Below are 27,607 nucleotides of genomic sequence, written 5' to 3' on the forward strand. Positions count from 1 at the left end.
TTGTAGTATAGAGGTGGAATTTAAGGAAAGGTATTAAGCAGGCTGTGTTGTAGCTTATGGGCAAGTAATAAATTGTATCATTTATCTTGAATGTATCATAGATAAGCTGCTATATAATGATTGCCACTTCAGATAGCTGTGAAATTAGGTGATTAACTAGTTGTTACTTAACCTTCTAATTTCTGTATAAGTCTAATTATACGAAATAGAAGTTGAGGTTCTGATTTTTTACTTTGCTTTTCTGTTTGGAGTGTCATTGTAACTACTGTATTGTATATGATGGAAAATAATTGCATATGTTAAAAAAATAGTGTTATATTCTAAAAAAAATAATAATAAAGTTACAAAAAAAAGACACTAAGTTTAAAATAATCTGTTACAGCAGAAATAGGAAACTAACACAAATTTCTTTGCTGATTTTTTAATTAGGTTATTTGTCTTTTTATTGTTGACTTATAAAAGTTCTTCATATATTCTGGGTACAAACCCCTTATCAAATGTATTATTACAAATATTTTCTCATTCTGTGGATTTTTGGTGATGTTCCTTGAAGCACAAAAGCTTTTAATATTGATGAAGTCCAACTTATCTGTTTTTTTTCCTTAAGTTGTTTTTGTTATCATATTAAGAAACAACTGCCTAATTCATGGTCACCCATGATGATTTACTCTATGAGCCACATAGTGTTAATTTTTGTATGTGGTATAGGTAGGGGCTCAACTTAATTCTTTCGCATGTGGATATCTAGAAGTCTTGGCACAATTTGTTTTAAAAAAAAGTGGGGGAGGTATGTTTGCCACAAAACCATTTCAATTAGCCAGTTGAAGGATTTCTCTTGCTAGATTATATAACATTTGACCAAAATAGGAAAATTGTTGGAGATGCTGTTCCAGCTATGAAAGACTATACTTGGGTTCCTGGTGTTCTACCAATTATGTAGCTAAAATTATTCTTGTTTAGAAATGTTCCTGTGCAGTTCTAAATTGTTGGGAACTTGTCATTACCAGTCACCATAGAACCACTTGCTAAGTGATTTTTTTCCTGTCTAAGCAGGTTGTCAACACATTCAAGGCTGATATTGATAGAGAAAGTTAAAGGACACAAGGCTGTTCCATCTCATACCTATTCATTCCAATAGGAAGATATGAAAGGAAATAATGCATAAGACAACTGAGTCAACTGAGTTCTCCTCTCACCGATATTTCTTTCTAAGGAGGGTACTGGTGTCATTTGCACTAAATAATGATTCTTCTCTTCTCATGAAGATGTTCAGGGTAACAGTTGGATTTATGTCCTGCTTTACTCTCAGAGATATAATGAAAGAAAAGTTCACATGGTTTTGAAGACATTGAGAACCTTTGTCTTTGAAAAACGTAGCTTTGTCATAGTCATTCTATGCAATAATCAGTTGGGTTATATGGTGGTAGGAACTGATGATGTTGAACTTTCACAAGGTCTTAATCCACAATCATCCAAAATCATGAAAGTTTAAGGTACTCTAAAAATTTAGTAATCTTTTATGCAGTTTTACTTACTACAAGTCTTCTATTTCTTTAAACAATCTAAAAGTGGGTCTTGGGTGTAAATTATGCTTGGAAGTTGCTCTCTTTCCTCTACTTGGTGTTTTTAATTTGAAGAGAAATTAAATTTAACTTTGTCTTCTTCATTTCCAAGTTATATGTTGTCTTCAGCTCCTTCCTTCTTTTCCTTCCCTTTGCTTCTTTTCTTCCTCTCCCTCTACCTCTTTCTCTTTTTCATTTTCTTATTTTAAAATCACCAGAGAGTTAATAGATATGAATTAATGTAAAAAAATAAGAGATTAAATTACCAAATGACAGCCAAAAGGACAATACTGTAGTTTATACCCAGGAGTTGTATTCTTGAAATATTGATCCACAGCCTCTCAATTTTGGTGAATATAGTCAAATCTCAATGTGATCAATATTATTCTTTCTTGCTATCAGCAAGTATGTTGTCTTGGATTTAATGAGGACAAAGCCAACCTTAACTACAAACAGACATGGAAGGAACAAATGAAGCAATGAATTTAAAGAAAACTTTTTTTTTTTTCATCTTGTCTGGGAATAGAAATTATTGTGCAAAGGGCTGAGAGATTAAATTGTGTCACTTGTCAGGAAACTGGCAAGCAGCCATCCTTTCTGCCTACCACTACATGCTGCTTTTGTGCTGTAGATGGGTTTAATAAATGCATTGTTGTGTAAAATGTCATTGCTGCATCGCCAAATGGAGGCTGTCATGTGATAGCTCTTCCCTAGGATGACAGATCAATATTGGTCCGCAGCAATCCAGGGACTTGAAGCCACACAAAGGGCATATTTATGGTTCAGCAACAAAAGTAGAACTAAAAATCATCCTCCAAAGCATGGAGATGTATTTATTTTTCTCTGGAGAAAACCTAATGTTCTTTCTAAAATATTCTTATTTTGAAGACAGGTAATGTTACCAAATTTGAATGACTACTTACAGAAGAAAAAAATACAAATGACTAATAACATTTTTGAAAAGTTCATTCTTACTGTCAACTGTCAAATAAATGCAAAGTAAAGCAAGAAAATATGCTATTGTTTGCCTTGGCAAACAGCCCAGAATTATATATGTGTAAGTGCAACCAATACCAACAACATATTGTAAAATAGGGCTTCTTCAACTTTGCTGGTAGAAGTAAAATTTAGTACAATCTCTCTGGAAAGAAATTTAGCAATATGTGTCAAAATTCTTTAAAATGCTCATAACTTTTTGGTCCTGAAATTCTACTACTAGAAATACATCCTAAGGAAAGTATGAAAAGCAAGGTCAAAAATGTCTTCTAAAATATTCCCAGTTGTTTAAAATGTTGAGAAACTGAAAATCAACTCTTAACAAGGTGCATGGTAAACATATTATGAAACAGCAATTAAAATGTTTGTAAAGGTTTTTAAAAAATTGTCTAGGGAAACGTTTATGAAAGAAGGTTATAGGAAGTTAAATGCTAAATATATACAGCATGATCTAAACAAAATTTAAAAAAATAGCAACCTCCCCCCAAAAATAAATGTATAAAACACATTAACAGTAACTGACTTTGTGTTGTGTAAAAGTGAGTATGCTGTGTTTTATTTAATTTTTGCCTACTCATCTACATTTTATATGTATTCCACAAAGGACAGCTCTCTTATTCATAAGCACATATACACAATGTTATATTTAAAAAGAAATTACATGGGAAAAGATCGCTGTCCAGAGAAATTCATCTAAACCCCTATGTGCTCTCTTGTACTGTCTCTTAACGTCGCCCTCATTCCCCATTTTCCCTAGAGCCCTGGCTCTCTCCCTCTCACTCCAGCGCAGATGCACATCTCCAGCCATCAGATGAAACAGATTTCTGCCTCCTCTTCCCCTGGAGGACTGGTTTCTTCCCCATTTCTGACCTTGGTTCATCCCTTGTTTCTCATTGTGCCTTTTGTCTCTTGCCTCCAGGTGTGGGAAGGGCCCGAGGCCAGCTTTGAGGCCTGATCAGTGTTACTAGAGTTCAGAGCTGGGTCATACTAGCAGAGGCCTGCAATGGGCAAGCCATTCTGCAGCCCCGCCATAAGGGAATTTCAGAGTCCAGAATTCCATAGCGCTCATATCAGTTTTCCATTGCTAAGTAATAAATTACCATAACTTTTCAAGTTGAAAACAACATACATTTATTATCTTAGGCTCCAGTGGGTCAGGCGTCTGAGTACAGCTTAGTAAAGTCCTTCATTCTGGTCCCACAAGGCTGCGATCAAGGTGTCAAGGTCTGCTTTGTTTGTTTTGTCAGCTGGATGTCATCCCTCTCAGGAGCATGGGGTTCTCTTCTAGGCTCATGTGACTATTGTCAGAATTCAGTCATATTCCTGAAATCCTTTCTTTTGCTAGCTAAAGGCTGGGGGACCACTCTCAACTCCTAGAAGCTGCCCTCAGTTACTTGCCACATGGCCCCTTCCATAGATCCTCTTACAACATAGAAGTTTGCTTTGTCCATCCAGCAGGACAATTTCTTGGCTTTAAAAGTACTCATAGGATTAGGTCAGGTTGCCATGATATAATCTGTCTTTTGATTAACTTAAAGTCAACTGATTTAGGAGCCTCAATTACATTTGTGAAATCTCTTCTATCACATAAAGCAGTATTATCATGAAAGCAATATCCCATCATACTCACAGATTCCGTCTACCCTCAAGGGGAAGCAACTATATAGGATGTGGGTCACTGGGGGTTATTTTAGACTTCTACCATAGGTGTTCCTTACCAGATGTCACAGATGTATGGCTCAAGTTCAGGATGGCGTTAAATGGCTGGTTTGGCAGAATGAGCTGTGTGGAGGGCCTTGACTTTTACACGAGTGTCTTCACACTCACTGTTTCCTTTAATCCTTAACATAGCTTCCTGAGATCTATACTCCTATCTCCAATTTATCAGTAAGGGAACAGGAGCATAGGGAGCTTAAAAAGAATCCCAAGATCACACAGCTAGAAAGCCCAATTTGAAACCCAGGTCCTCCAACTCCAAATAGTATGTTCCTTCTCCTACATCTCTCTTCTGGGGTAACCCCTGAGACCTAAGCTCAATTTGGAGTCTAATATCATGAGAGAGAGCATCACCTCTCCTTTCGTCTGTGTCTCATGCCTCACACTCACTTCAGATTGAGTGTGACTGAGCTCATGCAGGAAGTTTTTTTTTGCCACAAACCTAGAATGCCTAGGATGATGTACTTGTTAGTGTTTTATTGCTCCTTAGAAAATTACCACAAACTTAGCAGCATAAATCAACACCCATATTTTAGCTCACTCTTCATAGGTCAAAAGTCTGGGGTAGTGTGGCTGGAATCTCTGCTCAGGTTCTCACAGGCTGAAATCCAGATGTGAGCCCAGAAAGAGTCTTATCTGGGGGCTCATGAACTTTTTCCAAGCTAACATGGTTGTGGTGGGACTCTGTCCTTGCAGGTGTAGGACAGAAGTCCCTGTTTCCTTGTTGGCTGTGCACTTGAAGACCCTCTGCTTTTAGAGGCCATTCACATTCTGTCTCACATGGCCTTCTCCCTCTGTCTTCCAACCAGCAACAGTGTCAAGTACTTCACGCATTTTGAATCTCTGACTTCAGCCAGTGGCCAGAGAAAACTCTCCACTTTTAAAACTCATGATTAGATCAGGCTCACTTGAATACTCTCTCTATCTTAAGGTCAAGTGTGCCATATAACATAACATAACGTAACATAACATAACATAACATAACATAACATAACATAACCAGAGGAGTGATATGATAATCACAGGCTCTATGGATTATGGTGCAGAATCCTGAGGAGTGGCATTTTTAGAACATTACCTCCTACATTGTATCTTTAAGTGTCTCCTCCTTCCCCCCCAGAATAACTTAGAATATAAAGCCATGGACTTTGAAGCCAGACTGACTGGGTTCAAATTCTGGCTCCAATATTTCTTAGTTGTACAATCTTGTGCAAGAGGTTCAATCTCTCAGTTCTTTAATTCTCTGAAAAAGTGTGGGTCTCGGTGGCTTGTTGTACACTTCAAATGAGTTAATGTACCAGAAAAGTACTTGGCACTGTAAGAACACGAGTCTGAACCTAACAGACGCCATGACTGGCTTTGTTTCCCCCTCTAACCTAAAAGGTCTAAGGTCAGTCTCTTCGGAACCATTTGGCCATTTGGCCATTTGGCAGTCATACATTGCCCGGGGGTATACAATCAGGAAAGCCCAGCTACCTCACCCCACATTCCTAAGGGTAAGGCCTGCAGAACTTTAGATAAGCCCCTGTTACCTAGTGTTGAAGTTAACCCCATAGTCACCAAACAAGACCCTGAACTCGCTCTGTAAATGGTTAATTTCAAAGATACCCTAAATGTTGTAATTGGGTCCCGCCAAAAGTAACAAACGCTCTGAACAGTGTGTATGGTTAGAGCTGCTGCCAGTACTGTTGTACCATTATGATTGGGTCACTGTACCTATGTCACAATTTCCTGTAACTCCCCCTTCCCAAACTCATAAAAGTCCTACCCTGCCTTTGTTCAGGGCTCACTCGCTCTCAGCATGGATCCACCAGGCCGGTAAAGTCTGTGAGCCCGAGTTTAGGCCCCGGCGAGCCTAAATTCGTAATAAAGCCCTTTGCTTTTGCATGCGTGCTTCGGCCTCCCTGGCGGTCTCTGGTTTCTGGGGGCGATAAAGAAATCTTGGGTATAACAGCACACTGAAGCACTATGTGTGTCTTTGCTACTATTATTGTTCATCTGATTATAATATATCTTTCCAAGATCAATTGTATACAGATTAGAACCTACATCTTCCCAGAGCTCACTGTAATGTGCTGCTCACTTGTCCAAAGGACTAACGGTGAAATTGAAAGTACTTGTCACAGCTTGCTGGTTCATCTCTGAACAGTGTCCTGTTAGGTAGGCTTGGGTGTTACTGCCCCTTAGTACTACTTTATGGTGTTAAATACTTGAGTCAAAACATTTGGATTCTAGATAAAGCAGAGCTTCCAAGATTTATACCTCAGGATAAGTCACTCTACTGAGCTAAGCTTTCTCTTCCATAAAATGTAGGCTTTGAACTAGATAAATTGCCAAATTCTAAAAATCTATTCTTAATGTCATGCTGCAAGAATTCCAATCGATTATTCTTGATCTCTTAGATGTCTCCCGACCATTCCAGTTCAGGGCAGGAGACAGTAGGGGGATATTAATCTCAGTGGTGGTAGCAAGGATCTATCAAAATGAAATAGAGACCCACGCTATAGCTGTCTTCACATACGCAAAAGGCTGCATTGAGGATTGGGGAGTAGATAGGACCCACTATTCAGAGTTTTCCAGGTTGTTTACTGCACAATCTTAGGAGGCAGTATTTACATATGCAGTCATAGACTGTGGCCCTGGATCCAGAAAGCCAGAACAAGACCCATGCGTAGAGGTCAGAATAAAAAAAACAAACGTGGCTCAGTAAAAAAATAACAAACTTTGTCATGTTTAGAGTTGCCCCAGCACACTGTGAAAAACTTTACCTTTAGGAGTTTTTAGGAAGGAACCACATGATGTAGAAAATTCTATTCTTGAATGAGAGCTTAGAGAGTACATAAGTGATATTCAGGATTAATTTTTGGATGTATTCAAACAGAGCTTGATGAGCATCTGAATCTTGAAGCCTTAATTTCATGAGTTGATATTATGGCCAAATAATAGTATATACCTCATATGGCTGTTGCAAGTATAAAGATGACTGCATATTTTCATGTTCGTCCTTTATTTCTTTCCTTCTTTCTTTCTTTTTTTTCTTTTTGTCTCTCTCTGTCATTTATCTATTTATCTATCTGTCATCTGTTTATTTATCTTAGCGCAATTCCCCACACATAATAAAAACCTCAGCAAATTTTGGCTAGCATTATGATCATTCTCTTTATAACTACTGAATGCTGCTTCTAGCAGAACTTCTTCCTTTTACCTCCGCAGGCATGAGATTGTTACCTATACTTGCAGGCACATAGTGGTAGCACTACCACTTTTCATTCCTACCTGTGGGGATAGGCATGCAACATAAAGTCTATTGTATCCCAAACCTTTGAGACAGAATTTGGCTAAGAAATGGAAATTCCCCTATTTCTAGGCAGAGTAGTAAGAGACGATGATTGTGGGCTATCAATTTCAGAACCATCTTCCATCAACTCTGTTTTTAAACTTTGAAAATGGCGCCTCACCAGTGTTCAGCACTAGCAAACCCAATACCCACTATGACTCACAAGAATCACACAGTATCTATTTCAAATTGTTCACTCTGAAACATGGATATATCTGTACTCTGAAATTCATCTCATTAATTCAGCTTGAAAATTCTATTGTCAAGAAGCATGTGTTTCCTGTGGGAGTGTCACTCATGTTTTTTGTCTCGATAGGAGATGCAGATGCACCTGAAAAAAAAAAAAGCTTCTGGTTCTCTTCTACAAGCTGTCCTAAGTAATCACTGGATTCAAACAAGCAGATAGGGAACAAAGTGTTCTTGGCTGCTTTATAAGAAAAACCATAAACTAGCTTACTTATGTTTAATAAAAAAAACACACACACACACTAAGGAAAGGCTACACAACTTACATGTGTGATACTTAGGTCACAATCCTCATTGTGGCTCCATGCAAGCTAAAGTCATTCTTACCTAATGGACTTTGCTTGTGCTAACTTCCCTCCCGCTACTCATTAGTTTACATTCTTTCCCCATCTCCTTTAATGAATTCATTAATTCAAAAACTCATGCATTAATCCAACAAGAATTTGTTGTTTCACTTGTATATTTAACTTCTTGGCCTGAGGGGATTCATGGTGTAGTACAAGCATGAAAATAACACTGGGATATGATTTTCTCCCCAGGGAAATCTCTTCTAATTGTTCTAATCTACAATGCCTTTTAGCGAGTGCTTTGATCGCTGATAGAATTTTATATTATTTGCTGATTGTCTCGTGTATGACTCTTAGTTGCCCAAATGATCTACATTCTTTAAAGAGCGGGAGCCCTGGTGCAAGCAGCTATTAGTCTATCCTGTGCGCTATCTGACTCCACTCTATCCACCTACTTAAGCTCACCTTGTGGTCCTCATCCAGTCAAGGTGGTTGCTCTCTTGGTTGGGATAACTTGTTCATTCTCCCTCTCTGTTCTAATTCAGATTTGTGGAGTTAGTGAAATCTTAATTATTTTTAAGACCTAGAATAGAATCTTCCTATGGAATAGTTTTTAGATACTCTGTTCAAACTCCTCTAGACCTTTTCTCGGCCTTTTAGCTAAGATCAAGTGCAAACTCCTACAGAAAGCCCTTATCAATAGTTGCACAATCCATGAATGTATACAGTGTCTATACCATTGCCTTATTTGCTAATACTACTTACAGTGTATTGTTTTCTATACATTTTATTGTTTGCTCATCAGCTCTGAGTACTCTTCCTTCCAACTAGACTGAAGGCCCCTGGAACAAAAGATTTATCCGCATACTCTCCTCACAGTGCCAGGCTGAATGCTGAATGCAGTGCCCTTCAACAAACACAAATGAAATACTAGTTGAAATTTGGTAAGTAATAGGAAGTCTTCAAAGTCATTACAGAAAGCTTGCTTTGACAGCTATGTCTTTCCAGGACGGCTTTGTAAATATTATTATTCTGCAAAGGTATAAATGTGTCTCATTGATGTGGCAGATTTACTTTCTTAAAATGATTCTAATGTTTCAGAGCTTTACCTGAGTCTGCCATCCTCTGCTGCAGCACCACCCGGTATAATCTTCGTAATAAATATGCCAGGGTCATCTCCAATGTGGGGATTATCTGTCCCTCCAGCAATACTGAATCCCAGGCCAGAATTCCCCTGGAGAAACAATAAGTAAACATTAAATGATATGGCTGTCACCTAAACCTAGTTCTCTCTGCATCCTGTGTTATCATCTTACTACTCAAATGGAAATCAGATGATAACAGTCTTCTATGCAAAGCTATAAAGTGCACTGTCAGCAGACAAAGGAAGGTCAGGAGAAACATTCAAGTTTGTCTCTGCATTGCAAGAGGTCTAAAGGGTCTTACATTTTGGCTTATTCAAAGGACCTTATATTTTTGCTTTCAAGAAATATTTCTGTTACACAGCAATTAAAATGATCATTACACAGTAGGAAATACCAACCTACAAACTGTGTTATATTCAAAACTGCAAAAACATTAGTGGCCCTTGTAAAAATTATATATACATATGGGAAAAAATGGAAGGAAACCAGTGACATGAAAATTGATTTGGTAGAGTAGTGAATTTGGCTGTTTTAATTTTGTTATTTCCAGCACCGTTATGTACCAAATAAATGTGTTCCTATGTAGCAAGAAACATTGACTTCAGAAGGCAGGTCTTTCTTCTACAGTTATAATAAATGTGAGATACTTTCCAGTAATAAACAAGTGTTAATTTGCAATAGACATAGGCAACGAATGCATTACTACCACAGCATATAAATTTGATAATTTATATTCTAATAAAGCTTTCATGCTTACTCATGCAGATTATAGCAATTGACATCCAATATGCATGTAACCTTCTAAATCTGTATGTAACACATAATTAAAGGTCTTCCCCAATTTCACAAACCATATTACTTAACATATTTATGTCCATCTCCCTGGATAAATTATGCTTTCATATTCTACTCTGATGTTTTTTTCTAACCAATATTATATTTTAAGCCATATTCATACACTTGGGTAGTGTTTATAATTATCCATTTTAAATGGCTAAATAATATTTCATCAAGGTCATATACTAGCATGTATTTAACGAGTCCTCTGTCACTGGATATTTAATTTCTCTACAACCAGTATAGCTTCCTAAAGTTACAATTACTTGATTAATTGTTGCTCTTGTGTAAAATGTGATAAGGACCAAGAATTAAGTGGTTATCCCAAAAAATTAATTAAGACAATTAGTCAGAAAAGTTCAATGTCAAGATAAGATCAGCTGTAACTTGACAGTTATATCACTGCAAATGTCAAGGTAATATTTAGCAATTTTTATTGACTAAATAATAATAATTCCAGAAGATTGGTTTCACAATTGTACATTTATGTTTAAAGGCAGAAATTAATAATTCAACCATAACAACTGAAATCCCATAACTAGAGAACTGGCAGTTCTCTAGTTATGGTTTTCTTTGAAAAAAATCCAAATCTCATTGAACAGAGATATTACTCAATAGCACTCATTTGATCATACATTTATTTAATATTCTTTAAACACCATCTCTGTGTCTGGCACTGGACAAAGTCCTGGAAGTACAGCAGTGAACATGTTAGTTTATGAGGCACATGAAGTGTAAGTGCAGGGTGTAGAAGTGGCTAACAAAACAACAAAACACAGGAGTTTTTCCTGAAGGTGAAGAGGAGTTAGCTACTATTCAAGGGGTCAGGATGGGAACTGGGGATGAGGCTAGAAGATTCCAGGCAAAGTAAAAATGTGTGTAAAATCTCTGAAGTGAGAAATACTATGCTAGTTCCAAGACACAGACAAGAAGGCTCAAACGAAGAGAGCAAAATGAACTGGATAAGTATTTACCATGAATGCAAGTGAATTTATTTTTGGTTTCGGGTACCTATTGATGCCAGATGAGTATATCAGTATTGTTTGGGTATCTATTACGTGACTGTAAGGCTACAGGGAAGCTAAAGCTGCAGGGAATAAGACCAGATGATTTCTCCCTTCATGGAATTCAAGGAAGAGCAGAAAAGGCAGTGATAGTCTGGCATCTGGTAATCAATACATTCTCACTATAATTTATTACACTGTCACATATATGGTCACCAGGGCAGAATTTAGATGACTTATGAGGCACTTTCTTTAAGATCTCGGGGTGTGGGAAGGAAAGAAAGGGAGATGAGTATCTTCATTGCAATGTAGGTCTAGTTCCAAGACTATCAAATGGAGTATATTGGTTTTATAAGAGTTGGCACCTCAGAGATTATTTCTTGAGGAAGGGGGTAGGGAAAGAGGCAAGCACAGACTGGGAGGTACTCAAATGCTTTCTCTGGACATTATACTTATTTTAGGAGAGGGCACTCTAAACGTTGCCATTTGAGAAAACTCTTAGCCTTATCTTCTTCATTTCTTGCTTTACACTTTACCCCCAGGAATACTGAACTAAGCTGCTGGCTCTTTCCTGCATAGTGCACACTGTGACTCATCTCTTGGCCTTTACTTATGCTGTTTTCTTTTTTTTTTTTTTTAATTTTTTAAACTGTTTGTTTATTTTTGAATGAGAGAGAGACAGAGAGAGAGGTTGACACAGAATCTGAAATGGGTTCCAGGCTCTGAGCTGTCAGCACAGAGCCGGATGTGGGGCTCCAACTCACCAATCCTGAGATCATGATCTGACCTGAAGTTGGCCACTTAACCAAATGAGCTACCCAGGCGCCCCTACTCATGCTGTTTTCTCTACCAGAAATGTTTTATCTCCCTTTGCCTGGTCCATTTCTTTCCATTATCTAAGATAACACTCACATGCGCTATCAACTATAGCCAAATTGTAGAAAGAGCCCAAATGTCCATCGACTATATTAAGAAGATGTGATATATATATGTACACACACACACACACACACACACACACACACACACACATGTATATACATATATATACTATATATGCAATACTACTTGATGATCAAAAAGAATGAAATCTTGCCATTTGCAACAAGGTGGATGAAACTAGAATGTATATGCTGAGTGAAATAAGTCAGTCAGAGAAAGACAAATGTAAGATTTCACTCATATATGGAATTTAAGAAACACAATAAATGAACATAGGGGAAGGGAAGGAAAAATAGAAAACCAGGGAAGGAGGCACAACATAAGAGACTCTTAAGTGAAGAGAACACACTGAGGGTTGGTAGAGGGGAGGGAGGGGGGAGGATGGACTAAATGGGTGATGGACATTAAGGAGGACACTTGTGCGAATGAGCACTGGGTATTGTATGTAAGAGATGAATCACTGGGTTCTACTCCTGAAACCAATACTACACCGTAAGTTAACTAACTTGAATTTAAATTAAAAAAGAAAAAAAAAAAAAAGAAAGAAAAGGCTGAGAATGCATGTGCTACAGGGAATATTACATGGCCACCCCAAATCCACTTTTCTGGGTAATTTAGTCCTCTTTTGAGTCTTCTGTGCTTATCTATGCCATGAACTATGTTATTTTGATGTCATAGACTTATAAGTCTATCCTTCCTTCAAACTAAGCATATAGAAGACAAAAACGTGTTGTATTCACCTTTGTTTCTTGGTGCTTTCTCTGCCACATAGTATTGTTCAATAAATAGTTGATGAATGAGTGAACAAATAAACTTACTGAGCATATGCAAGATTTAAAGGGAAGACTCAGAAAGGACGCGGTAGAAGTCCACACTGTGTTAAGAGACACAATATGGAAGTATAAGCCGTTTAATTCAGTGTAGCTACAAGAATAAAAATGGAAAGGCCAGGTATTCAAACTGTGGCTTAGCTGCAGGATGAATGCTGAGACCAAAGTTTCCAAACTTTGTCCAAACTGAGCAGGAGAGATAGGCTGCTCCGGAAGGGAGGTGGGGCCCTTCACTCAGAGCAGCTGCTTAGACTCTGGACATGAGGGACCCAAGCATCTCCTGAGAGGTTAAAACAGATGACTTTAACGTAGTTTTCTGGATCTTCAGCTAGATTTGTAGGAGAACTACTCTTGCCAACAAAGAAAAAGGAATGCTTTAGAGATGGAAGTAGATCACTGGTGCATTTTTAAAACTTACCTTGTTAATCAATAGATCTTTGAAGTAACAGCTATGATAACAATCTAGAAACATTTAAGGACTGTTTTTAGCACTGACCCTAATATGGAGAATATAATGGCTTTTCCCTCAAATCTACTCAGAGGAAAAGAATGGATCAGGGAATCCACCATGAAGAGAGGTAGGTAGAGGCAGAGTATAACTGGATCTGTGTTTCCAGTCTCAAGGATTGCCAAAAGCAAATTTTGTGTTTCAGTTAAAACCAATCTGCCAGCTGGGCCTGGCCAGTCCTCATGGTTTTTTAGAGGATGTTCATCTGAATTCAGCTGAGGAAATTATTTAAAGTGTTTTCCATCTCCCCTTATTGTTCTCTCCCAGCCGTCCCTTTCAGGCCTCTGCTACCAGCCAGCAGTGTTCAGGGGAGAGAGGGACAGATAAAAAGCAGCAGTGAAATTACTGCCTGCTCTTCTCCATGGCTGAGTCACTCCAGTCCCCTGATAATCATCACAGAGCCCGCCAGCTCCAGCGGCAGACCCCAGAACCTCTCTTTTTTGAGCAGCAATCTCTCCATGTGAATAGGCAGACCCCTGGCTAACACCCTTAGATCCTGAGAATTGTGGCTAATTAACCGAGTGTTGATACTTGACCCAGTCAATGGCATCCGTGAGGTGCCATGCGGGGGAGAGCAGTCCCTGTACGGGACTCGGGGTGAGCTGCTGTTCCCTTTCAGGTGGACAGATTCCATGATTGATGAATGTGGTTGCCAGGAACCATTCTTTCTCCTGGTTCCCAATCCTCCACATTTCTTGACTCGCCCCCAAGAGCACAAGCCCATTGCCTAGCCAAATGGCACTTCCTCTTTCATGTACTATACACCATCTCCTTTCAGAAAAAGAATCAAAAAAGAGGAAAGACATTTTATCAATTACTTTATGGTTGCAAATATAAATACCATATACTCAGAAAAGTTTCTCTTTCATTCAAAGTTCTTCTCTATGTGAAAATAACCCCCAAATTAGGGTTACAAAAAAAGAAGAAAAAAATAAAATCATATCATTATTATATGCATTTATAGAATATTCTATTTACAAAGAATTCCTTTGAATTTTTAGAAGTTCCTACTTTAAAGTGTTATTTAATCTGGTAATTCAATTCTAGGCATTAATCCTAAAGAAATAATCAGAGTTGTATGCAAAAATTTGTATTCAAAGCTTCATCACAGTATTATATTTTTAATGTTAAAAATAAAATAAAAACGGGGTGCGTGGGTGGCTCAGTCGTTTAAGCGTCCGGCTTCCGCTCAGGTCATGATCTCATGGTTCCTGCGTTCAAGCCCCGCCTTGGGCTCTGTGCTGACAGCTAGCTCAGAGTCTGGAGCCTGTTTTCAGGTTCTGTGTCTTCCTCTCTCTCTGACCCTCCTCTGCTTGCACTGTCTCTCTCTGTCTCTCAAAAATAAATAAAAAACATTAAAAAAATAAAAATAAACCAAAATAAAAAAAGAACAACTCATACCTGGAAACAAGTATCCAAACTGTAGAGAAATGGTTAAAATGTGAGACTATTTTGGAGCCATTAAAATTGTTGTGATAATGACAACAGGAAATGCTCAATATATAAATGTGAGAGGAAACAAAAAGTATATGGAATTTTAATTACAGTATGATCACCAGTGAAAATATTTAAAGAAATGACGTGTTTTGAACAAGAAAATATTTAATTACTAATTAGTAACAGTAAAAGTGCTTAGTAATTCAAACTAACTAAGAAGGAGACTTAAAAAAATTATAAAGTCCTAATAATATACAAAAAATATGAAAATACTAAAAATTCTTCAAGGGAACTAACATTCATTGCATCTTTATACTGTGCTACACACTGATCTAGGTATTTTATAATCCCCTATGTATTATATACCATTTCACTCTTTTTATACATTAAAAAACAAAAAACATGAAAAACCCTGATGCTGAGAAGGGTAAGAACATTCTAAACAACAGAAAAGAAGTAAAAACTGGATTTCAGATTCAAGTCTAATTTGTCAAGCCAAATCATTTTCTTTCCGTTATATCACATTGGTTTTCCTGGGTTAAAAAATAATTTGATGGTAGGCAAGTAATAAAAAATGATAATAATAATAAACCATTATTCTGGATTTTTGAAAAAGTTTAAACCACTTTTCTCTTGGTAAAGATAATTTAGCTAAAATTTCTGAATGTGGGGAAAGGGATGCTTAGGTTGGCAGTACTCAGAATTGTGAGATAAATAAAAACTAGATAAAGACTCAAACTCTTCTAACATTTATTTTTTTTTAAGTAATGTTTATTTATTTTTGAAAGAAAGTCAGAGCACAAGGTGGGAGGGTCAAAGAGAGAGGGAAACTGAATTTGAAACAGGCTCCAGGCTCTGAGCTGTCAGCATAGAGCCTGATGCTGGGTTCGAACTCACAAACTGCGAGATCAAGACTTGTGTTGATATCAGATGCTTAACTGACTGAGTCACCCTGTCAAGTTCTTTTAACCTTTAAAAGCCATGTCCTGTTTTGAATAATATTGAAAATTTATATATCTTCTAAACAACTCCAAGAGCCCTGTACATCCCTTTCATTCTAGGAAGGATCTATATGTTCCTTTAATTCTCTGCCAAGAATTATCAATATCCAAGTCTATTTTCTGCACAGCCACTCCAGCAAAGACATTTGTTATTTATTTAATATCAGTTATACTGCAAAATGGTATGTATGTTGTTTTTGGATATATAATCATACAATCTCTGATCTGTAAATTTCCGGCATACATTGAGAATAAAATTCTTAGTGCAAAATTTGACTAGTGATTAACATATAGGATAGTGAACACTATACGTGGATGGAGTGAAGATATCAAAAAGGCTAAAAGATAATTATCAGCAAATTAAGATAATCTTCAAACTATATGTCAAGAGAAAAAATGTCACTTGATAGAAAGGTCCATTAGTTAGCAAATAATCTTCTAAATTGTCTTGGAAGATATTTTATTTTGGGGGTAAGTCTGAAATGGCACACAAAGAATAAAAAGATGTCTTTTTCTCATAGACTTTATTTGTTGAAAATAATTCAATGTCTTTCTCATTGCCATAAGCCTATTATTAGTGTATAAGGATTTATGGGTAATTCAGATATTTCTAACTACTATTGCTTACAGTTATCTGCATAAAGATTCCCCACCAAAAAAAATCTTTTTAAACATGTCATCCAATAATCCATGTATTTTTGAATATCATTCTCAGTCTAGGAATAAGAGATTCCTGTTTTCACTTACTTAAAACGTCTAGGAATTGTATTTAGGATTTGTTGTTGAGGAGCTACCAGGAGGTCTGTGTTTGGGGACTGGTAACTGTAGGAAAGTGTTTTGGGGGGTTGGGGGACTGTGGAGAAAAAGCAGTTTCTTAAACAGGTGGAAAGAAAATGCCAGTTTACAATAGGCTGAAGAACTCATGACAGTAGAGGGGTAATATAGTAAAGGCAGATTACTATTTTTGTGAAAGAGTTTTGTTCTTAGGAGAGACATGTGGTAGTGTCTTATGAGAAGGAGGCAGGGTAGAGGAAAGATTCTAGAGGATGGCAGAGAGAGGACTCAAGCACATCTGGGGGATAAGGGGATGAAGCCCCTGGGAACTGGAGATTGAAGGTCTGAGAGAGAAAGGGAGTCCATGGAAAGCGAAATCCTGATGGAGGAGAATAGGGTCTAGAGTTCAGATTCTTTGAGTGCTTCCCATAGATACTGGTTAAATACATGTGGTAAAACCACAGCAAGGAATACAATGGTATTAAGAGATGAATATATATATTTACAGTACATATTTAGGTAGTGTAGAATACAATATAAGATTTACATTTTATGGGGCCCCTTGTGGCTCAGTCAGTTAGGTGTCCAACTTCAGCTCAGGTCATGATCTCACAGTTTGTGGGTTTGAGCCCCACATCAGGCTCTGTGCTGACAGCTCAGAGCATGGAGCCTGCTTCAGATTCTGTGTTTTCCTCTCTCTCTCTCTCTCTCTCTCTCTCTCTGCCCATCCCCCACTTGTGCTCTTCTCTCTCTTTACATTTTATAATATACATGCATAGAAATGTTTGAAAGTATATTTAGCAATACATTAAAGTTGTTTTCAATGGATGTCAAAATTATAGATCTTTTGGCTTTTCTCATTTTGAGCAAGTCCATATTTAATTTTCCTTATAAATATATCATACTATAAGCGCACACGTGCACACACACACACACACACACACACACTTTTATACTCACAAAATGTGATTAACCAAAGAACAGATAAGTTTGATTTTTGTGAGAGCATATCTCAGCCTTGGATAGAGAGAGGGATCATTTTCTCTCTGGGATAAGCATGACCAAATTCTTATGAAGTATTATTTTTAAGGCAGAAGAAGTTATAGGGTTATTTTAAGGTAGAGGAGTAAAAATCTAAAGGTTTTCTTAACTGATAATGTCTTTGCCTTATACATTTATATGTCAGGATACCAAAGGGAAAGTCTGGAATGAATTTGATGACTTACATAAAATAGTAAAGGGTTGGAATTGTACCTGTGAGGCAGAAGAGACACCTTAGGATGAGTAGAGGTCTGTTGAGCAGCACTGAGGTGGGACATCGTCAGCATGATTATGGAATTTTCTCCCATGGCGCTTAGTAATCATGAACAGTGAAAAGGAAAGGTTTGGTTGCTCCAGGGCTGAGGTTTGAAAAGTAAATGTAGTTAACTCTCAAAGGAATGAGGAATGCAAATCAGAAAGGATAGAAAAGGAAGAGAAGCAAGGGATATGCTCAGCATGGAAGAAGAGAAGTGGGTAAAAAGCTTTAGATCATGACAAGGTCAAAGTACAGATTTATGGAGGACAGAGAATGAAGAGAGAGCAGCAGTCTCTGGACACTGGTATTTCAGGACCTAAGATTTCAGAGATCAAGTGGCATGTCCTGATAGTCATGTGAGTGTAGTAAAGGTCACATGAATGAATTAAAGTGATCAAGTCAGAGTGCTTTGTGGCTGACACTGAAGTCTCCTTGGAATATAGAAAGAGACAAAAAGAGAGTAGAAAAAAATGGCCAAAAATGTTCAGCAAAAGTGAGCAAAGTTCTAAGATAGAGATAAGAAGAGGGGTAGAATGTGAAGCAGTATGGCAGTTAAAAGAATTACAAGTAGAGGAACAAGATGCACCAAGTCCTAAAAAGAAGAAAGTGCTTGACTTGTTCAAGGGACTAAAATAAGTCCGGAAGAGCTGTAAACTGATTAGGTAAGAAGGGGGGAGATGAGGTTCAGAAGGTAGCAGGGGTCAGGTATGGGGGTCCCAATAGGATGGTTGAGATTTGTGGGTCATAAAAATTCAAAAACAGGGGAGTAACACGGTCTTATTTAGTTTAAGATTACATTAATTGCTGTTTGAAAACTTTGGAGAGAGCCAAAGGTGGCGACAGGAAGAAAAATAGTTGAAAGAGCCCAGGTCATAAATTGGTGGTGGCTGGATAGGCTGGTAGCAGTAGAATGGAAAAATTTGAGGCATGATGTAGAAGTAGAATTGACAGGATTTACTGATGGTTGGAAGATTCAAGGAAAAAGAAGAATCAAAGGTTCTGGACAGAGATGCCATTTATGAGATATAGAGACTGTGATGTGGGTAGGGAACTAGTTTGCAAGAGGTAAATCAAGAGTTCAGTTTGGAATCTCTCAAACTTTTGGGAGATCTGTTGATGTCAATGGAATGGCAGAAAAAAATACTGCGGTCTGGAGAAAGAATAATGGTAATTGTTAGCACTCACTGAGTGCTAGACCTTACAACTCCCTTTTTAAGGACAGTTAAAATACTGGCAAGAAAATAAGGGAAGTAACTATAGGAATATCAGGAATAAGTGACCAGGCACAGTCACTTCCTTTGCTCCCCATGATGACTCTTTAAGGTTATATGCATAAGGTCACATTCTGAATGCCAGACCTAGGAGTATAGGCTTTCCTAGAGAAACCAAGTTTTATTAATCAGGAATGACAGGATAAATGTGATATTTTACCATGATTAATTCAAGGACAGTGAGCAGGCTAAATTAAAAATAGGCTTGGTAGAATGAGTCAGAAAGCAAAGAGAGTAATTTGGGATCAAATACAATACTTAAGCTATGAATTCTTAAGATGTAATTTAGAATGTTATCAGTGACACTCACCTACAAGATTGCCAAGTATCATGTCTCTTGTGCGCTGCAATCATATCTAGCTGAAATGCTATGAGAAGCTAATATTCACTTCTCAACAGCTCCCAACAATTTCTTGATCATATTTTCCCAATATAAGTAGGTAATAACGGAATACCTCTCTTATACCTATTAAGCCATTATTTCCAATGACATTTCTTCTGTCTTTTCTGAAAACTTCCTGGAATGTGAAGGACTAGAATAGATATCTGTTTAGAACACTTTGTGTAAGAAAATTAAGAAAGAAATGGTGCTCATGAGTTGCTTGGTTACCACATAAAGAAATCTGAGAGTCATCTTTGACTCTGCCTGCTCATCAGTCCTTATATTTATTTAAATATCATGTCTTGTTGATTCTACCCCTAAAATGTCCTCAAATCCATCCAGCTCCTCCCAACTTTTATTATCACTATCCCAGCTTAGAATTTCATTTGTTGTCCTCATTGCACTTCTGGCTTCCAGGCCTAACTCATTTCACACTATTCTCATGACAAAATGTGCTCAAAATAGAAGATCTCAAATTCAAATAGCTATTAAGGCAGACAAGATATATAGGAGGGTGAAATGGGCCCAGGAGTGGTAAAACAATAGAGCAAGAGTGTGACTAAATGGCAAGTGGTCTCCATACTGGGAATAAAATAAGAAGTAGGGATTGAGCATACATCTCATCTAAGGGAAGAGGTACTCTTTAGCTGTTATGAATTGCTGCCATTCTAGAATGGGGGTGTAATGTTGGAAGATTGTTCCCCCCTTCCTTACAGATATTAGGAATCAAATTTTCTTAAGTAAAATATCACTTTTAAAATGTTAGAGAATTATTAAATTGAAATACATATATATGGGCTCTTGGTCAATTATGTTCCCTGTAATTGGCAGTTTGTGAAGCACATTCCATAGCTGTCACCCAGGTCAACACAGTGACTAAAGGAATTATATACACAAACCAGAGAGAGGATCTAAGGGTAACTGCTTTTTAAACTGCTTACTACTTGTTTCTATGTAGTCTTACATACCCCTTGGAAGCATATAAAGCAAAATACCTGAAAGTAGATCCCCACTTTCCCCTTCATCCTCCTCTGCATTATTCTGTGGCTTGGTCACAATTTTATTATTACACACAGCACACTGGATCATACTTGTTTACATGTTTACCTTCCCTGTTCTACTTTGAGCATCAATTCAAAATATCACAACTAAGTTATTCAATTCCTATGCCAGAATCATATAGTACCTATATGTGAAAAGAATTGGATACATTTTTGCATGAACTAAACTGACCTGCTTCCTCTGCCAAGAACACTTCTCTTCTTCTCTTGTTGAATTGCCATTGAAACATCAACATTCATCTCAAATGCTATCTGATATTTTCTCCAATTGCTTCAGGCAGATGTGATTGCCCTTTCCTCTGTGATTCCACATGACTTCATTCACATTGTGGGTAAGACCATAAAGTTATTTATATATGTGTCTATCTTCCTCTAAATTCTTAGCATCTGGAGAACAGGGGCCACACTATATTTGCATCTAGCTCTCAATCCAATCCCTGGTGACCGCAAAAGCTCAATAAATGACTGCTGAGTTAAACTAAATGGAAGAATACTTAAAATAATTTGTATGAATGAGCTAATAAGGAAAAGTTAGGTGAAGGGGCTTATTTGGTTTTAATGTAAGAAGGCTAAAGTTTGAGTTGCCTTAGTAATTCTACATTATTTATTTGAATACCTACAATGTGCTCAACATTGTGTCAGACTATGATAACAATGACAACAACAACAACAACAATAAAGAAGCTTATTTTCAAAAAGAGCTTACAGTCTAGTTGGGGAGATGTGCCGTATAAAGGAACAGTGTGAATATGGCAAATCTGTCTTTGGCTCTTCTTTCCCTGGACATTGTCAACAATCATGTTCCAAGTTCTGTTGATTCTGTCTCTTGAGTGCTTCTTATTTTCATCTATTATTTCTAGTCCCACTGCATCTATCCTAGTTAACTTCCTCATTTCCTATTTTCCAGGATATTGCAAAATGCCACGAATGATCGATCACTTTATCCACCATTTCTTTTGATTCATTGTATTTCGAAAGTGTAATTTTTCCCTGAAATCAACAATTTGCATGTTCTACTTTTTTCTCTTCCAAATCTTTGAAAACTACCAACTGTTAACAATCTTATTCTTTTCACTCTACTGAACCATGAAGATTTTTTGTTAAAATGTTAAAAGCCTCATATATATAGTGTTTAGTATTTCCTGGCAACATTGTAGGTGCTCACTTGTTACATCCATTTAACTCTCCTTTGAAATAACTTGGAAATAACCAATTGTAACTCTGACTAAACAAGCCTTCCATCTACACCCCTACCTCTACCTATACCAGTCTTGATGAAGCCAAAACAGATGGAGATGTGCACTTACTACCATCTATGGGCATCAATCACTGTCTTGGAATAGGTTAAGAAAACAGGCTCTATAATCACTCCTGATATGTTTAGATCCTAATTTCACCACTCCTTACTTGTCATTCTGAGCAATTCTCTGAAGTTCTCTCAATTATATTTATTCACTTGAAAAGAAAGGAATAATAATACCTATGGACTGGTTATAAACCAGGAGTACTCAAAGTGTTCTCAAGATTAAACATTTTTTACAATAATAAAATGTAATTGTTCTTTCTCCATGTGTTTACTTTTGCACTGATGGTACAAAAACAATGGTAGTAAAACTATTGGTACCTTAGCACAAATTATGGCAGCGGCACCAAAATGTACTAGTAATCATTGAATTCTTTATTAGCCATACACTCATAATGAAACAAAAATTAGTTTTACTTAAAAATATCTTTGATGAAACAGTGCAATTATTAAACTTAGTTATGAATTTATTTTTTTAAATCTTGACTTTTGAGTCCTAAAGTTGTGATATTCTGCATGACGAAATAAGAGAATTGCCTATACTGCATATAGTTTTATTAGGCAAAAAAAAAAAAAAAAAAAAAAAAAGACCATATGTTGGATTTGTTGCAAGCTAAGCTAACCACATTTTCATTGAATAACATGTTTACTTGAAAGAGTAATTGATAAATAAGCTACGATTATTTAGTCTTGGGTATTTGGCAAAATCTGTGTTTGAAAAATAATGAAGTGAACTTATTTCTTCAGGGAAAAATCGGATGGTATTTGTTGTCAATAATAAAATTCAAGTTTTCAAACAAATGTTAGAATTTAGAAACCTTGCATCCATCACTATGAGCAAGACAATTTTTCAAACTTTAAAGACTTTTCTGATGAGATGGGTGTTAATATTAACAAATAGGAATTTTTTGATATTGTATAATGAAATAGGTCAACATATGGAGGGTCTGTGTAAATCCATGATATTATAAACCCATATTTGTAGTAAAAATTCCATTTAAAGTATAAGACAGATGAATAAATTTCAGAGAAACAGTACAAAAAGTTTTGCAAAATGGTTTCAGATTTCATATTGCAATCAACCTTTAAAAAATTATCCTTTGTCAAGTTTTAGTGTAGCATCAAAGACTGTCCACAATTATTTGAAAATGCTATGAAATCATTTCACTTTTGTCCATTCATATATCTGTGAAATCATATTTTCTCATTTACTTCAACTAAAACAACATGCATATAGATTCAACACAGATGAAGACAACAGAATACAAATGTTAGATTAAGCAAGACATAAATGAAATTTGAAAAGTGTAAATTAATGTTAATCTTCCTGTTAATCCTTTTTGCTTTGAAAAACATGGCTATTTTTAATAAAAAGCTACTTATGTTTATACATAATAGATTACTGTTACTTATAAATTACTTAATATATATTTTAAAAATTCAGTTTTAATTTTTAATATAATACATACTCATAGAAAAAATTCATATACACACTACAGGAGTCTAATTTTGAGTGAAAAGGTCTTGAAACCAAAATGTTCATCAAGAACTGCTGTTGTAATCTGTTGGTGGGAATGCAAACTGGTGCAGCCACTCTGGAAAACAGTATGGAGGTTCCTCAAAAAATTAAAAATAGAACTACCCTACGACCCAGCAACAGAACTACTAAGAATTTACTAAAAGGATACAGGAGTGATGATCATAGGGGCACATGCACCCCAATGTTTAGGGCAGCACTTTCAACAATAGCCAAATTATGCAAAGAGCCTACATGTCCAACAACTGATCGATAAATAAAGAAGATGTGGTTTATATATGCAATGGAATATTACTTGGTAATTAGAAAGAATGAAATCCTGCCATTTGTAACAATGTAGATGGAACTGGAGGGTATTATGCTAAGTGAAATAAGTCAGTGAGGGAAAGACATATCATATGTTTTCACTCATGTGTGAAACTTGAGAAACTCAACAGAAGACCAAGGGGGAAGGGTAGGGGAAAAAAAAGTTTCAAAGAGACATGGAGGCAAACCATAAAAACTCTTAAATACAGAAAACAAACTTAAGGTTGATGGAGGGGGTTGGAGGAGAGGGGGAAATGAGTAATGAGCATTGAGGAGGGCACTTGGGGTGAGCAGAGGGTGTTCCATGTAAGCAATCCATCACAGAATCTACCCCCCAAACCAAGAGCACAGTGTATACACTGTATGTTAGCCAACTTGACAATAAATTACATTTAAAAACAAAAGAACTGCTGTTGTAAAAAGTCTATGAGATAATTCTCATAAAGAACTTAACATGGTACACTATAAGGACTCCAAAATTGCCAATAAGCCTATTACACACGAGGTGCTCAGTAAGTGCTGGCTAGTATTAGTAGCTTCTTGACACCCACTTGATTCCCATCTGTGAAAGAAGATTCAAAATGAAGTCAGCATTTCTAAGAGAGTCACTCAAAATAGAGTCAAAAGGATATAGAGGAAATAGGGCCCACACAAGTCTCCTGTTTCAATTCTCAAAACACCATGGACTTTTGACTTTTGTCAATTGCAACTGGAGTATCTCCTGAAACACCTCTTTCTACTTTGGACTGAAATAGAGATCATGAAAAATCTATTGGCTAAATAACCAATGTATGTATTACACAGTCAGTTTAAATTCTGCCAGCACCAATCATAATTCTATCAAAACAAGTTATATAACCTTGTGGCTTTTGCTTTATAAATGTGAACTCTATGCCTACAAGCAACTTAGAGGACACTTTTGATTTCAGTCGACACAGTGCCTCCCAGACTGCAATCTCTAGGACCCCGAAAAATACTATAGTTGCTTTAGAGCATCTTTTACTTGGTCAACACATACACTTTTCTTAGTATGAAAAAGTAAGGAGCTGAGAGGCAGCCAATTGCTCAAAGAGGAGAGGGAATAGGTGGGTCCATCATACTTAATGCTTATCAAATTAATAATACTATTCATCACCTTGTGACATAATATAAATGTCCAACTCATGAAGTGAAAGGAATTTCTACATGATGTGCTGTTCTGCAGCTGCACTGTGATTTTAAAAGCATATACAGGCTTCTCATTTGAAATCTGGAGCACAAGCTCCCCAAGGCCTAGTGTGAGTTCACATTCTTATACCAAGCATATCATTAGTCAAAGGCTTTTTAAAGCTAGGCTGAGGCCACAGTGAACATTTTTATTCTATGTGACATATATATATGGATGGTTAGCAATGATAAATATTAATTTTATTTAGTTTTAGACACTCCTATTTGCGGAGTCTGTGTCTTTTACTAAATAAACTTCATATATTGGGCCCCCTGGGTGGCTAAGTCAGTTAAGTGTCTGACTCTAACTCAGGTCACAATCTCATGGTTTCATGGGTTCAAGCCCCACGTCAGGTTCTGTGCTGATGGCGCAGAGCTTACTTGGCATTCTCTCTCTTTCCCTCTCTCTCTCTGCCCCTCCCCTGCTCACACTATCTCTGTCTCTCTTGAGATAAATAAATAAACTTTGAAAAATCATGAATAAATTTAAGAGTAGAGATAAGCATTCCTTTGGGTGAGGAGTCCAAAGTCCTTTCAGCCTACATTGTTACTGATCTCAAAATGTATTCATTGGTATCCAAACAACCATAACTTCGTATCACTGCCCATAAAACCTAGACCCAGGAAATAGATATTTTCTTGGAGCAAATGGACTCAGTGTTCCCTCACAGGTGTGTGTTGGGAGTGGGAGGTGTAAGTAGGGAAAGGTAAGCTGCAGGTACTCCATTCCCTTTGGGGTTACCTCGGCTTTCTTTGCAACCTTGAGGATTTGGGTTAATATCTAAATAGTACAGCTTTTGTAGGGGGCAAAATAATTTTAAGTCATGAATACTTGTTTCCTCTGGACTTCTTCTTGCTCCCTCACTAGGCCCCAGCCATCATGTCCCCATTTATGATCTTCTGACCATAAAAGTTCAAATTCAATTTCATTTCTTCCTTGGGGGTTTTGTGTTTGCTTTCATATTTCCTTCCAGGATTCTTATATCTTTGTTATTCTTCAGAAATCAGCTTATCTGTTACTACCTCAAAGGAGCCTTCCTTGACCACTAACAAACTCCTCTCCACCACCATTCTACAGCACTCTCCACCTACCACCCTGCTTTCTTCATACCATTTACCACATCTGAATTTATCCTGTTTCTTTGTTTATTTATTAATTGTTTGGCTCTCGCACTAAAGTGTAAGCTCCAAAAGGCAGGGACTCTTCTATTGTGTTCCCCACTATTCTGTATTCTCAGTTCCTAGGATAGGGCCAGGCATATACACAAACACTCAAGAAATACATGTTTAAGAAATGAGTAACTGGAGCTCTTGGGTGAATCAGTTGGTTATGCATTGGACTCGATTCGGTTCAGGTCATGGTCTCACGGTTTGTGAGATAGAGACCTGTGTCAGGCTCTGCACTGACTGCTCGGAGCCTGCTTTGGATTCTCTCTACCCATCCCTCCCCCTGTTCATATGGGTGCTCTCTCTCTCTCTCTCTCTCTCGCTCTCTCTCTCTTTCTCTCAAAACCAAACCAAACACTTAAAAAAAAAAAAGAAATGAGTAATTCAAGCAATCAATCAGACACTGTAATACAGTTGGAAGAGTACAAGTTTTAGAGCTGATAGACCTGGTTGATTCCTGACTTTACTTACTAAGTGTGTAACTTTGGGCTAGTTCCATAATTCCTCTGGGTTTTAGTTTACTCATTTCAAAACAGTGATTGTTAAACTGTTGCAAGGAATATTTTCATGTGTAAAGGCATCTAATATGTCTGACACATAAAGTGTACTCAATAAAAATTCTATCCTTCCCCAGTCAATCTAGATACTGACTATGACAAGTAATGTTCAGTCCTTGACACCACAGAATTTACTGTCTTGTGGGGAAACAGGACATACAGACATAAAATGACACTGAATGTCAGTATTTGTTAAGTATTGAAGGAATGCCAGAGGGAGAAAAGCAACTTCCATTGGCTCCCTATTGCATAGACAATAAGGTCCAACTTCATTTAGCATAGAATTTATGGCATTTCATGACTGGACTCCATCTTGCATTTAACTCTCATTTCTCACTATTTCTTCCAGTTAGGAACCACCCTGATCAACTCTACTGCTCACTTTAGTTTTTAAGGAGATGGTCGTGAGAAACCTTGTAGCTTTGCCTGCTGGCTCTCCCTCTCCTTATATTTGAATTTTGCCAACCCCAGGGCCTGGAGCCATTGCCATTTGCTCTGGGAAGTGATCTTACATCAATCCACTCCTCACAGTTGAAAGCAATTATTCCCTCTTCTAAGGTCCCAGAGCAGGTGGCTAGCCTCCTTCTTAAGCACTTTTCAGTCTCTACTTTGTGTTCGGAATGTGTGTGCATACATACATACGTACATACATACATAGACATAGACATATTTGTTAGTCTTGCCTTCATGAACATGAGGTCAATAATTGTTTCTGATTTATCTTTGTCATCCCACATCATAGATGTCCCCAAAATAGTTAGAGATAGTGAGATAATGAATGGTTGAATTAAAAATGAAGAAAAAAGAAGTAAGTAGGAGACTTGGTTTTCTACTGGGGTCGTTCAGTTTAAGACTGTGCTTTTCTACATAGATTATGTCTGGTTTACAGTGTTACAGA

At 37.1% G+C, this 27,607-nt stretch overlaps 1 protein-coding gene across 8 annotated transcripts in view; it reads right to left on the reverse strand.

Moving 5' to 3' along the window:
- DLG2 (discs large MAGUK scaffold protein 2) overlaps window positions 1–27,607 on the reverse strand; it is a 1,964,578-nt gene that overhangs the window by 555,427 nt on the left and 1,381,544 nt on the right. For all 8 annotated transcript variants that reach the window (XM_029956387.1, XM_029956381.1, XM_029956385.1 and 5 more), the window contains one exon: window positions 9,254–9,378. In XM_029956387.1, coding sequence (XP_029812247.1) covers window positions 9,254–9,378 — 125 coding nt within the window. The remainder of the gene's footprint in view (window positions 1–9,253; window positions 9,379–27,607) is intronic.

This window comes from Suricata suricatta, chromosome 11 (assembly GCF_006229205.1).
Source record: "Suricata suricatta isolate VVHF042 chromosome 11, meerkat_22Aug2017_6uvM2_HiC, whole genome shotgun sequence".
NCBI classification, from domain to species: Eukaryota; Metazoa; Chordata; class Mammalia; order Carnivora; family Herpestidae; genus Suricata; species Suricata suricatta.